The 13741-nt window shown below is 35.6% G+C and overlaps 1 protein-coding gene across 11 annotated transcripts in view; it reads left to right on the forward strand.

Moving 5' to 3' along the window:
* The window catches only part of GDPD4 (glycerophosphodiester phosphodiesterase domain containing 4), a 174677-nt gene that overhangs the window by 102175 nt on the left and 58761 nt on the right, over positions 1 to 13741 (forward strand). For 10 of the 11 annotated variants that reach the window (XM_045038692.1, XM_045038693.1, XM_019811762.3 and 7 more), the window contains 2 exons: positions 2192 to 2413; positions 3333 to 3487. In XM_045038692.1, the coding sequence (XP_044894627.1) occupies positions 2192 to 2413; positions 3333 to 3487 (377 nt within the window). The remainder of the gene's footprint in view (positions 1 to 2191; positions 2414 to 3332; positions 3488 to 13741) is intronic. The other variant, XM_019811763.2, reaches the window with a different exon arrangement.

The raw sequence follows: 13741 nt of genomic DNA on the forward strand, positions 1-13741 counted from the left end.
GAAGGAAGAGTTCTGACAAAAGTAACAGTTATAGGTTGGGACATGGAAAAGGATTTAAGATGGTTAGAAATTCCCACTACTTGAATAGTTTTGGTACTTTGAGCAGTCTGATTTTCCATGGTAGTGGTATTAATAGTAAAGGTAGTGGCACCGGTATAAACAAGAAGCTGTATTGTTCATCTATATTTATATATAGTTATCTTCAGAATCACATGTTAGGTAGTAGTGTTTCCCTTTAAGTGGTATCATTGGGCAGATTTTAGATAATTGTTCCATTTCTTACCAATAGGGTACATTGGATTCTCCTACTTGTAATTTCTCTAAGCATAAGCATAGAGAATGAGGACATTTTTAGTGTTGTTTTTATGTGGAGAACCACAAGTTTGTTTTCATTTCTAGCTTGTTGTTTTCTAGGGCTTTTAAAAAAAATGTTCAACAACTTGTTGGAGATAGTCTAAACTGGTTTTGTCCCGTTCCAGTTTATTTTTCTAAGTCTCCTATTTTATGTACCAAAAAAAAAAAAAAGAGGCTCAATTTGCTTCTGCTGTTAGACCTACCCCAAATTACTATTTAAAGCTTACTGGAATCCTGTTTTAAACCCTATTGTTTAATATTTATTTTTTAAAAATTTTTTGTTCAATTTATCCTTAAAGAAAAGGCTTTATGAATGTCCTTCCATAGAGTATTTCTTACTCTTTTTGCTCATTCAGGGACATTTTAAAAATTATGCACAGCTGATTTATTTCAGTTCTGTCTTGGTGTATCTCTTTCTGCTCTTTTAACAGTTTTCCCCACATGAAGGTCTAATAATTAAGTGAAATCAGTTGTTCTGTATCTGGAAGAATCTACCAAACTCTTGAATTCTGAGGCAATTTTTTTATTTTCCTGAGGATTAAGAAGACCCTTAATAATAGACCTCAACTGAGGTCTAGACCATGATTTATTTCAACTTCTATGATCTGGCTTCTGTTCTAGTTTGATGATACTGTGCAATATGATGATTTCTTTGCTGAAAAGAGGGAGGTCAGGGGAAGGAGAAGAAATAGAAATCTAGTGTGAGAATGAGAATGAAGATAAAGTCGTGTAGAAAAAGATATTACTTGAGTCTTGAGAAAAGGACCCATGTCCTGTTTCCTTCTTAGAGATAGCCTTTTATCACTGACTTCACCCACAAATTATCTAAAATAAACAAATGACTATAAAAGTAGCCATTTTTAAATTTAATATAGCTAATAGATGTATGGACTGAGGCATAAAATGAAATTCTTTGAAAAATATTGCAAAGAATATATGACAATTCCTGCCACAAGGAAGGTACACTCCAGTAGGAGCAGTAGAGAGTGAGGGAACTAATGTGAATTGTGCACTTTTCTATGTACTAGACATGCTTATAGAACCTGTAAATATTTTATCATATTTAATATTCAAAATAATCCTGAGAAATACATAGGTTACCTCTCCACATCCCCATTTTATAGTTTGGGCAATGAAAACTTTGAGAATTTAAATGGTTTTACCACAGTTACACAGAAAGAAGCATATGAAATCAAAATTTGAATCTGGCCTAAGACATAAATAGGAGGCAAAATGAAATGTACAACTGAGGCATAAAAATGAGTTTTTGGAATTTAATACCATCAAAGTCTTTTTAGCTCAGGAATATTTAAGGAAGGCTTCATGAAGGGGGTAGCGTTTAAGCTGGGCTTTGTAGGTTTAGGATAAGATTTAACAGGTGGATATGGCAAGGAAAACCAATGAGTGATAGAGCTGGGATTGAATCCAATTTAATCTTAAGCCAAACCCTGTTTTTCCATTACACATAACTAGAACAGTGAGAGCAAATGTGGGAAGCCAGTGTGACTTTTATAAAAAGAGATTGTATTACTTCAAGTTATAGAAAAAAATCTGAAAAGGAAGGTCAGGACAAAAATATTAAGGACTTTCCATGCAAATACGACACGTTCTACAGCGTAGAAGAAATCATTCCAAATACCATAATTACCTATTAAGATTACATTCAATTTCTCTCCTTGGCAACTGTTATTTCAGGACCAGTATTTCAGAGGATCTGGTGGGGTTGGATGATAATGGAGCAACGTGGGGATAGGCCTGGGTGTGGGGCTATCTAGCAGGAGAATTGGAAATTGCTTCTGATAGGAGCCAATGTATTCTCTGATGTATTTGTTTTTAGTTTAAACCATTTTACCACATGAAACCCCTATCAAGAGCTGATCGTGAAAAAGCAGAAAATCAGAGGATTCCAAAACTAACTGACTTATTGGAACTTGCACAGAAGGAAAAAAAATTTGTGATATTTGATCTTAATACCCCTCCACGAAAACATCCTCTCAGACACACGTATATTCGCCATGTAGTAAGCGTGATCCTTGCCTCTAAAATTGAGCAACATCTGGTATGTCTGTCTCATTATTTATGGTAGAGGTTGGGAGGTGGGTAGCATGTCCCAGGAGCATAGCAATTGAACCTGACCTAGCTTGTAGATCTTCCCTGGGATGTCTAAATAATTTTGCTATCTGTAGAAATAGAGATTGTTGCTTATGTAGCTACACGTGGCAATCTAAGAATGACCCAGTTAAATTTATCTCAGTGGGGAAAAACACAGAAGCTGTTTGCTACTCCAAACCAAATGAAACAACAGCACTCTGTTAAAAAAAAGTATGTGTGTAATGACTATACAATGTAACCTGCACCATCACTAGCATAGAACTATTAGAAGGGGCCTGGATAGCACTAAGGCTTTGAGGATTTGACTTTAATTAATGGTACAGAAGAAAGAGCTGGTTCTTATTTGAGCAGAGATTTGTTCATCATGTTTTTCAGAAGCAACTCTCTGCACTTGGGCAATCATTCCAAATCTCTTAAGTTATTAAAATATGGTAGAGTGCTGAGTGAAACAAATGTGTGTCTTCTTGCAAATGGAACTATTTCCACAGATGAGTCATAATAGTATTCCCCATTGACAGGAAATGACCCCTCTCAAAGATGATTTTTAGCATCATCAGCTGGAGGAAATAGGATTCCTACCTTTCATCTGCACCTACCAACTCCTCATCCACTTTGGCTAGTGTGGGGCTATCTGAACACAATGGGCCCGTGACTCAGGATATTAACTTTAAGAAATCTCACTCCAGAACAACCCTGGTGAAAGTCCCATCATAAGAGTTCATTGGATGGTATTAGGCCACGTTGACTCTTTCACCAAGGGCTAGAATCTCTCTCTACTCTCTATAGACTGTTACCAGTGCTGGAATGAGGCTCTTTGTACCTAGAGAGCTGATTATCCACTAAAGACTTCCTTTTTCTCCTTACAGATTTTTTGGTTGCCAAGTTTTGATAGGCAGTATGTCCAAAGCAGAGCTCCTGGTTTTCAGCAAGTGGGCCAGTTATTTTCCATTGAACGTCTTACAAAAGAAAATATCAGTAGAATAAATGTTGACTACAAGAGGTTGTTCTACAAAGGATTGAAGTAAGTGTTTGACCATGTCTTTCTTGGCATGTATTGCCTTGCATAAAATCTGCATTACCACCAGACTACTTTAATTAGCATCTCCTCATATCAGGATGTCTTTGTGTGGCTCTTTTTGAGTCCCCTATTTTCCCCTTCTTACCCTTCTCACCCTGTCTTCCTCCTTCCCTCTGCTAGCAAACATTTGTGTAGACTGTGTCCCTGTCTGTGGAACATAGTCGTCAGCCTCTCCTTTACCTCCAGTCTGTTATCATTCAACACACTTTTTTGTGTGCTTGGTGTTTTTGTTCTTATATAAGTCAGAAATCAGAAAGTTGTTTATTTCCTTCAGCCATTACTAGAAGCATTGCAGTACCTCATAAATAGCTTTGTGGTTCAGATAGCCAGATTTCTTATGAGATAATTAAGAACATGCCTAAATAAATAAAAAATAAAAACAAGTTAAAACAGCCAAGCACAAGAAGAAACTAAAATTATTGTCTATATTTATAAATATGTAATTAGCAACAGGTTTTCAGAATTAAAAGCACCAGGGGATAAAATGGCAACTGTTTCCAAACTTAACTGTTATTAATCACTGCTTAATTTAATCCATAGTTCCTTTCTCTTAGATTTAAAAGTAATTTTTTTCAGATGATTGTAAATGCTTCAAAGCCAATGTTTTCCTTGGAGATATATATATATATATATATATATATATATATATATATATATATATCTAAAATCTCCTTGGACTTAATAAAAATTACCCTTAGATACCTTTCTGCATCTCAAGCCATGAGCTAGGCTGTTGGATTTACTTCTGTTCTTGTTCTCACTTCTCTCACCCCTCTGGCCATGGGATGGTTGATCATAAAATGTATCTTTTTCCTTTTAGCAGTGGAAAATTATATATGTTTTACCTCTATTTCCCAATCAGAGGATTTCTCTTTTCTGAACTACTACTTCTATTTTGAGTATATTTCCCTTTCCTTTTACTTTTTTCAAATAGAAAATGGATCTGTGGTGATGTTCTTCTCTTCCACTCATAATTTTTTTTTGAGAGAGAGAGAGAAAGAGACTGAGCAGGGGAGGGGCACAGGGAGAGGGAGAGAGATTATCTTTTTTAAAAATTTAATTTATTTTTTTAAAATTACATTCAAGTTAGTTATCATATAGTGCAAGAGTGATTTCAGGAGTAGATTCCTTAATGCCCCTTACCCATTTAGCCCTTCTACAACCCTTTCAGTAACACTCTGTTTGTTCTCCATATTTAAGAGTCTCTTATGTTTTGTCCCCCTCCCTGTTTTTTTTTATTATTTTTGCTTTCCTTCTCTTGTGTTCATCTGTTTTGTATCTTAAATTCCTCATATGAGTGAAGTCATATGATATTTGTCTTTCTCTGACTAATTTCCCTTAGCATAATACCCTCCAGTTCCATCCACGTAGTTGTGAATGGCAAGATTCATTCTTTTTGATTTCCGAGTAAAACCTCCATTGTATATATATACACCACATTTCCTTTATCCATTCATCCATCGATGGACATTTGGGCTCTTTCCATACTTCGGCTATTGTTGATAGCGCTGCTATGAACATGGGGGTGCATGTGCCCCTTCGAAACAGCACACCTGTATCCCTTGGATAGATGCCCAGTAGTGCAATTGCTGGGTCATAGGGTACTTCTATTTTTAATTTTTGAGGAACCTCCATACTGTTTTCCGGAGTGGCTGCACCAGCTTGCATTCCCACCGATGATGCAAAAGAGATCCTCTGCCTCTGCATCCTTGCCAACATCTGTTGTTGCCTGAGTTGTTAATGTTAGCCATTCTGACAGGTGTGAGGTGGTATCTCATTGTGGTTTTTATTTGTATTTCCCTGATGATGAGTGATGTGGAACATTTTCTCATGTGTGAGTTGGCCATCTGGATGTCTTCTTTGGAGAAGTGTCTATTCATGTCTTTGGCCCATTTCTTCACTGGATTCTTTGTTTTTTGGGGGTTGAGTTTGATAAGTTCTTATAGATTTTGGATACTAACCCTTTATCTGATATGTTGTTTGCAAATATTTTCTCCCATTCCATTGATTGCCTTTAAGTTTTGCTGATTGTTCCTTTCGCTGTGTAGAAGCTTTTTATTTTGATGAAGTCCCAATAGTTCATTTTTGCTTTTGTTTCCCTTGCCTCTGGAGACGTGTTGAGTAAGAAGTTGCTGTGGCCAAAGTCAGAGAGGTTTTTGCCTGTTTCTCCTCAAGGATTTCGATGGCTTCCTGTCTTACATATAGGTCTTTCGTCCATTTTGAAAACTCAAAGTGTTTTTGTGTACGGTGTAAGAAAGTGGTCCGGGTTCATTTTTCTACATGTCGCTGTCCAGTTTTCCCAGCACCACTTGCTGAAGAGACTGTCTTTACTTCATTGGATATTCTTTCCTGCTTTGTCAAAGATTAGTTGCCCATAAGTTTGTGGGTCCATTTCTGGGTTCTGTATTCTGTTCTGTTGATCTGAGTGTCTTTTTTTGTGACAGTACCATACTATCTTGATGAGTACAGCTTTGTAATACAATTTGAAGTACGGGATTGTGATGCCTCCTGCTTTGGTTTTCTTTTTCAACATTTCAACATTTCTTTGGCTATTCAGGGTCTTTTCTGGTTCCATACCAGATTATGGTATGTATGGTATGTATGGTATGGTATGTGATTATGCTCACTTCGTACTCTATCTGACCACTGTCACAAGACATTGTGACCTTGCCACTTAGACCAAGAATGCTTTAAATATATTATTTTAATAAAAATTATATGAATATAGAAATGCCCTCTGCTTTATTTCTGATGTGGAAATTTTATAGTGTTTTAAAATTTTAACTGTAAGTACTAATTTATTGAGGTGAAACCTGCATAACATAAAATTAACTATTTTAAAATGAACAGTTCAGTGGCATTTAGTGCATTCATCTCTAATTCAATACATTTTTTTTCTTTTTCTTTTTTTTGGGGCTTCAAGTTTTTATTTAAATTCTAGTTAGTTAACGTAGGGTAATATTGGTTTCAGGGGTAGAATTTAGTGATTCATCACTTACATACAACACCCAGTGCTTATCATACCACGTGCCCTCCTTAATACCTATCACCTATTTAGCCCATCCCTCCCTCTACCTCCTCCAGCAACCCTCCATTTGTTCTCTATAGTTAAGACTCTCTTATGGTTTGCTTCCTTCTCTTTTTTTCCTCCTTCCTCTATGTTTGTCTGTTTTGTTTCTTAAATTCCACATATGAGTTTGAAATCATATGGTCTTTGTCTTTCTCTGACTGACTTCACTCAGCATAATACTCTAGCTCCATCCACATTATTGCAGATAGCAAGATTTCATTCTTTTTGATAGTTGAGTAACATTCCATTGTACGTGTGTGTGTGTGTGTGTGTACCTATACATATGTATATGTATATACGACATCTTCTTTATCCATTCATCTGTTGTTGGGCACTTGGGCTCCTTCCATAGTTTGGCTGTTGTTGATAATACTGCTGTAAACATCAGGGTGCATTTACCCCTCTGAAGCTGTATTTTTGTATCCTTTGGGTAAATACCTAGTAGTGGAGTTACTGAATCATAGAGTTGTTCTATTTTTGACTTTTTGGGAAACCTCCGTACTGTTTTCCAGAGCGGCTGCACCAGTTTGCATTCCCACCACCAGTTCAAAAGGGTTCCCCTTCTCTGCATCCTCAACATCTTCTGTTGTTTCCTGAGTTGTTAATTTTAGCCATTCTGACACATGTGAGGTGGTATCTCATTGTGGTTTTGATTTGTGTTTCTCTGATGATGAGTGACGTTGAGCATCTTCTCATGTGTCTGTTAGCCATCTGAATGTCTTCTTTGGAAAAATGTCTCTTCATGTCTTCTGCCCATTTCTTCACTGGATTACTTGTTTTTTGGGTGTTGAATTGCTAAGTTTTTTATAGATTTTAGGTACTAATCCTTTATCACACATAATCACATTTTAAAAATCAGATTACATTTTGCTAGTAGAAATTCTTATTTTCCCTCTTTTCCTTGGTCAGTCCTGCTGGGAGTTAATGAATTTTATTAACCATTTCAAAATACCCAATTATGGCTTTGTTAGCACATTTACTTTCCCATTTCATTGATTTCTGTACTTTGTTTTTTTCCTCTTCTACTTACCTTAGTTTAATTTGCTCTTCTTTATTTTTTTTATTTATAGAAACTTTATGTTTGAGTTTTAGATATGACAACAGGAGCATAAGCCTTCTTATGAACATAATATAAAGGTGGAATTAGATTTGGAGTTTAAAATAGTAATTATATTGTGGTGCGTAATTAATAAAAGCATACTTCAGTTTTTCAAATCTTAAAGCATAGAATAAATAGTATACATCTGCTCTCATAATTTACTTTTTTTAAACATTTCTTTTTTTATTGCATTATAATTGACACACAACATTACATCGGTTTCAGGTGTACAACATAGTGATGCCACAACTCTACACTTTATGCCTACCACAAGTGTAGCTACCATCTGTCACCATATAAGGCTCTTACAGTACCATTGGCTATATTCCCTATGCTGTATCTTTTATCCCTATGGCTGTTATTCCCCCCTGGCAACCATTAGTTTGTTCTCTATATTTATGGGTCTGTTATTGCATTTGCTTATTTGTTTGGTTATTCATTTACTTTTTTTTTAAGACTCCACATATAATTGAAATCATATGGTATTTGTCCTTTTGTGTCTGACTTATTTCATTTAGCATAATACTTTCTAGGTCCATCTGTGTTATCACAGATGGCAAGATCTCATTCTATTTTATGGCTGAGTAATATTTCATTGTGTATAAATATACCACATCTTTATCCATTCATCTTTTGATGGACACTTGAGCTGCTTCCATATCTTGGTTTTTGTAAATCTCCAATAAACGTAGGGGTGCATATATCTTTTTGAGATCATTTTTGTTCTTCTTGGGTAAATATCTAGTTGTGGAATTACTGGGTCTTATGGTATTTATATTTTTAATTTTTTGAGGAACACCCATCCTCTTTTCTACAGTGGCTGTACTAATTTACATTCCCACCAACAGTGCACAGGGGTTTCTTCACCAGCCCTTATCATTTCTTGCCTTTTTGTTACCAGCCATTCTGACAGGAGTAAGGTGATATCTCATTGTGATTTTGATTTGCCTTTCTCTAATGATGAATGAGATTGAGCATCTTTTTGTATGTCTTCTTTGGAAAAATGTCTATTCAGATTCTTTGTCAGTTTTAAAAATCAGATTGCTTTTGGGTGTTAAGTTTATAAGATATTTGTAGGTTTTGATATTAATCCCTTATTGGATATATCATTTGCAAATATCTTCTTCCATTCAGTAGGTTGCCTTATCATTTTGTTGATGGTTTCCTTTGCTGTGCAAAAGCTTTTCATTTTGATGTAATCCCAATAGTTAATTTTTGCTTTTTTTCCTCTTCTAAGGCTCGTTTTTTTTCCTGTTTCTAAGGCCTAATGCCTATGATTTATTCTAAGAGTTTTATGGTTTCAGGTCTCACATTTAGGCCTTTATTTCATTTTGTTTATTTTTGTGTAGGGTTTAGTAAGAAAGTGGTTCACTTTATTTTTTTTATAAATTTTTTTAAACGTTTATTTTTTGAGAGACACAGAGTGTGAGTGGGGGAGTGGCAGAGAGAGAGGGAGTCACAGAATCTGAAGCAGGCTCCAGGCTCTTAGCTGTCAGCACAGAGACCAACCTGGGACTCAAACTCACAAACTACAAGATCACAGCCTGAGCCGAAGTCAGACGCTTCACCAACTGAGCCATCCAGTATGTATATGTATATATATACACACACACACACATATATATATATGTATGTGTGTATGTATGTTGTGTGTGTGTGTGTGTGTGTGTGTGTGTGTGTGAGAGAGAGAGAGAGAGAGAGAGAGAGAGAGAGAGAGAGAGAGAGAGAGAGAGATTGGAAGCAGGTGAGGGGCAGAGAGTGAGGGAAGGAAAAAGAGAATTCCAAGTAGTTTCCCAGTGTGGAGCCTGATGCCGGGCTCAAACTCACGAACCCATGAGTTCATGACCTGAGCTGAGATCAAGAGTCAGATTCTTAACCAACTGAGCCACCCAGGTGCTGCAGTGTTTTTGTATATTTTATTTCCTCTTTGATTTCTTTGTTGATCCATTGGTTGTTTAGTAGCATGTTGTTTAGTCTCCATGTATTTGTGGTTTTTCCAGTTTGTTTTCTTATAATTGATTTCAAGTTTCATGCTGTTGTATTTGGAAAAGATGCTTGATGTGATTCCAGTCTTGCTAAAGTTATTGATACTTGTTTTGTGGACTAACATGATCTGTTTCGGAGAATGTTCCCTGTTGCAATTAAAAAAAATATTCTGTATTCTGCTATTTGTGGATGGAATATTCTGTATATATTTGTTAGGTCTAATGTATCTTTCAAAGCCAGTGTTCCTTTGTTGATTTTCTGTCTGAGTGATCTATCCATTGATTTTAAGAGTAGTGTTAAAGTCTCCTACTATAATTGTGTTACTGTCATCTTCTCCCTTTATTACTGCTAATATTTGAATAGGTGCTAAGGTGTTGTGTGCATAGATACTTAGAGTTGTTATATCCTCTTGTTGGATTAATTATCATCATGTAGTGCCCTTCTGTGTCTCTTGTTGTAGTCTGTGTTTTAAAGTCCATTTTGTCTGATATAAATATTGCTACCCTGGCCTTTTTTTCCCCTGCTTCCATTTGCATGGAATAAGTTTTTCCATCCTCTCACTTTCAGTCTATATGTGTCTTCAGGCCTGAACTGAGTCTCTTGTAGGCAGCATAAGATTGGTCTTATTTTTTCTAGCCATTCTGTCACTTTTTGTATTTTGATTGGAGCACTTAGTCTACTTACGTTTAAAGTAATTGTTGATATATATGTACTTATTACCATTTTACATTTGTTTCATGGTTGCTTTGTAGTTTTCTCTGTTCTTGTTTTCTTCCCTTGCTCTCTTCCCTATGCATTGATGGCTTTCTTTGGTGGTATGCTTGGATTCCTTTCTCTAATTTTTGTGTATATATTACAGGTTTTTAATTTGTGGTTACCATTGAATTTATATATAACATCTTCAGTGCGTAGCAGTCTATATTAAGTTTATGGTCACTTAAGTTTGAGCACATTCTAAAAGCACTAATTTTTACTTCCCCTCCACATTTTATGCATATAATGTCATATTTTACATCTTTTTATTTTGTGTATCCTTTGACTAATTTTTATAGATATGATTAGTTTTACCATTTTTGTGATTTAACCTCTTTACTGGCTTTATAAGTGATTAATCTATGGTTGCTCTTAACTGTGAATTTTTTTCCTTTCATAATTTTCTAATTATAGCCTTTTCTTTTTACTTAAAGAATTCTCCTTAACTCTTTCTTACAAAGCTGCTTATAAAGCTGATTTAGTTGTGATGCACTCCTGTAACTTTAGTGTATCTGAGAAACATTTTATCTCTCCTTTTGTATTGTTACTTTTTGCCATTTTACTAACTTGAGTTTAAATAAATAAATTTCAAAAATAATTCCATTTTTAATATTTTGAAGAATGGTCATACTGGTTTCCAGAACAGCTATACTGGCATTATACAAGGGTTCCAATTTCTCCACATCCTCCATATCAGTGTTTTCTGGGTTTTTGATGTAGCCTTCTTAATGGGTTGGTATTAGTTCCTCTTTATGTTTTTTCAAATTATTATTATATTTGTAAAATTTTATTTAAATCCAAGGACATTGTAATGATGGTTTCAGGAGTAGAATTTAGTGATACATCACTTACGTATAACACCCCGTGTTCATCCCAACAAGTGTCCTCTTTAATGCCTATCACCCATTTAGCCCATCCCCCTGCCCAATACCCCTCCAGCAACTCTCAGTTTGTTCTCTGTATTTAAGAGTCTCTTATGGTTTGCCTCCCTCTCTGTTTTTATCTTATTTTTCCTTCCCTTCCCCCACTTTCATCTGTTTTGTTTCTTAAATTCCTCATGTAAGTGAAATAATATGATATTTATCTTTCTCTGACTTATTTCCTTTAGCATAATATATTCTTGTTCCATCCATGTTGCAAATGGCAAGATTTCATTCTTTTGATTGCCAAGTAGTATTCCATTGTCCATTGTGTGTGTGTGTGTGTGTGTGTGTGTGTGTGTGTGTGTGTCTGTGTGTATACATACCATATCTTCTTTATTTATTCATCAGTTGATGGACATATGGGCTGTTTCCATACTTTGCATATTGTTGATAGTGCTGCTCTAAATATTGGGATGCCTGTGCCCCTTTGAATAAGCATTTCTGTATCCTTTGGATAAAAATCTAGAGTTGTTAATTTTAGCCATTATGACAGGAGTGAGGTGGTATCTCATTGTGGTTTTACATATCTCATTGATTTGTGTTTCTCTGATGATGAGTGATATTGAGCATCTTTTCATGTGTCTGCCATCTGTATCTCTTCTTTGGAAATGGGTCTTTTCATGTCTTTTGCCCATTTCTTCACTGGATTATTTGTTTTTTTGGTGTTGAGTTTGGTAAGTTCTTTACATATTTTGGCTTCTAACCCTTTATCTGATACATCATTTGCAACTACATTCTCCCATTCTGTCAGTTGCCTTTTATTTGTTGATTGTTTTCTTGGCTGTGCAGAAGCTTTTTATCTTGATGAGATTCCAGTAGTTAATTTTTGCTTTTATTTCCCTTGCCTCTGGAGATGTGCTGAGTAAGAAATTGCTGAGGCCCAGGTCAGAGAGGTTTTTGCCTGTTTTCTCCTTGAGGATTTTGATGGCTTCCTGTCTTACATTTAGGTCTTTCATCCATTTTGAGTTTATTTCTGTGTATGGTGTAAGAAAGTGGTCCAGGTCCATTCTTCTGCATTTCGCTGTCCAGTTTTCCCAACACCATTTGCTGAAGAGATTGTCTTTTTCCACTGGATGTTCTTTCCTGCTTTGTTGAACATTAGTTGGCCATATATTTGTGGGTCCATTTCTAGGTTCTCTATTCTATTCCATTGATCTGTTTGTTTTTGGACTAGTACCTATATACTGTCTTGATGATTACAGCTTTGTAATACAGCTTGAATTCCGGAATTGTGATGCCTCTAGCTTTGATTTTCTTTTTCAACATTACTTTGCCGATCCTGGATGTTTTCTGGTTCCATACAAATTTTAGAATTGTTTGTTCTAGCTCTGTAAAGAATGCTGGTGGCATTTTGATAGGGATTGCATTGAATGTATAGATTGCTTTGGGCAGCATTGGCATTTTAACAATATTTTTCTTCTAATCCATGAGCATGGAATGTTTTTCCACTTCTTTGTGTCTTCTTCAATTTCTTTCATAAGCTTTCTATAGCTTTCAGCATACAGATCATTTACCTCTTTGGTTAGGTTTATTCCTAGTTATGTTTTTTTTTTTTTTTTGCAGTTGTAAATGGGATAGATTCCTTGATTTCTCTTTCTGTTGCTTCATTATTGGTATATAGAAATGCAACCGGTTTCTGTACATTGATTTTATATCCTGTGACTTTGCTGAATTCATATATCAGCTCTAGTAGTTTTTTGGTGGAGTATTTTGGGTCTTCCACATAGAGTGCCATGTGACTTATTAAAAAGGAATGAAATTCAAGTATAGGAGTCCCAGAAGATGAAGAGAAAGAAAAAGGGACCATTTATGTGACCAAATTATAGCTGAAAACTTTCTTAATCTGGGGAAGGACACAGACATCAAAATTCAAGAAGCACAGAGAACTCCCATTAGATTCAACAAAAGCTGACCATCACCAAGTCACCATAGTCAAATTCACAAAATACACATACAAGGAAAGAATCCTGAAAGCAACAAGGGAAAAAAGTCCTTAACTTACAAGGGAAGATAGATCAGGTTTGCAGCATATCTGTCCGCAGAAAGTTGGCAGGCCAAAAATGAGTGGCAAGATATATTCAATGTGCTGAATGGGAAAAATATGCAGCCAAAAATTCTTTATCCAGCAAGGCTGTCATTCAAAATAGAAGGAGAGATAAAGAATTTCCCAGATAACAAAAACTAACAAGAGTTTGTGACCACTAAATCAGCCCTGCAAGATATCATAAGGGGGACTCTGGAGAAAAATAAAAATAAAACAAAGAAGACCAAAAGTAACAAAGACTAGAAAGGACTAGAGAACATTATCAGAAACACCAACTCTACAGGCAACACAATATCTTTCCATAATCACTTTAATTGTAAAT

This window comes from Felis catus, chromosome D1 (genome assembly GCF_018350175.1).
Source record: "Felis catus isolate Fca126 chromosome D1, F.catus_Fca126_mat1.0, whole genome shotgun sequence".
NCBI lineage: Eukaryota > Metazoa > Chordata > Mammalia > Carnivora > Felidae > Felis > Felis catus.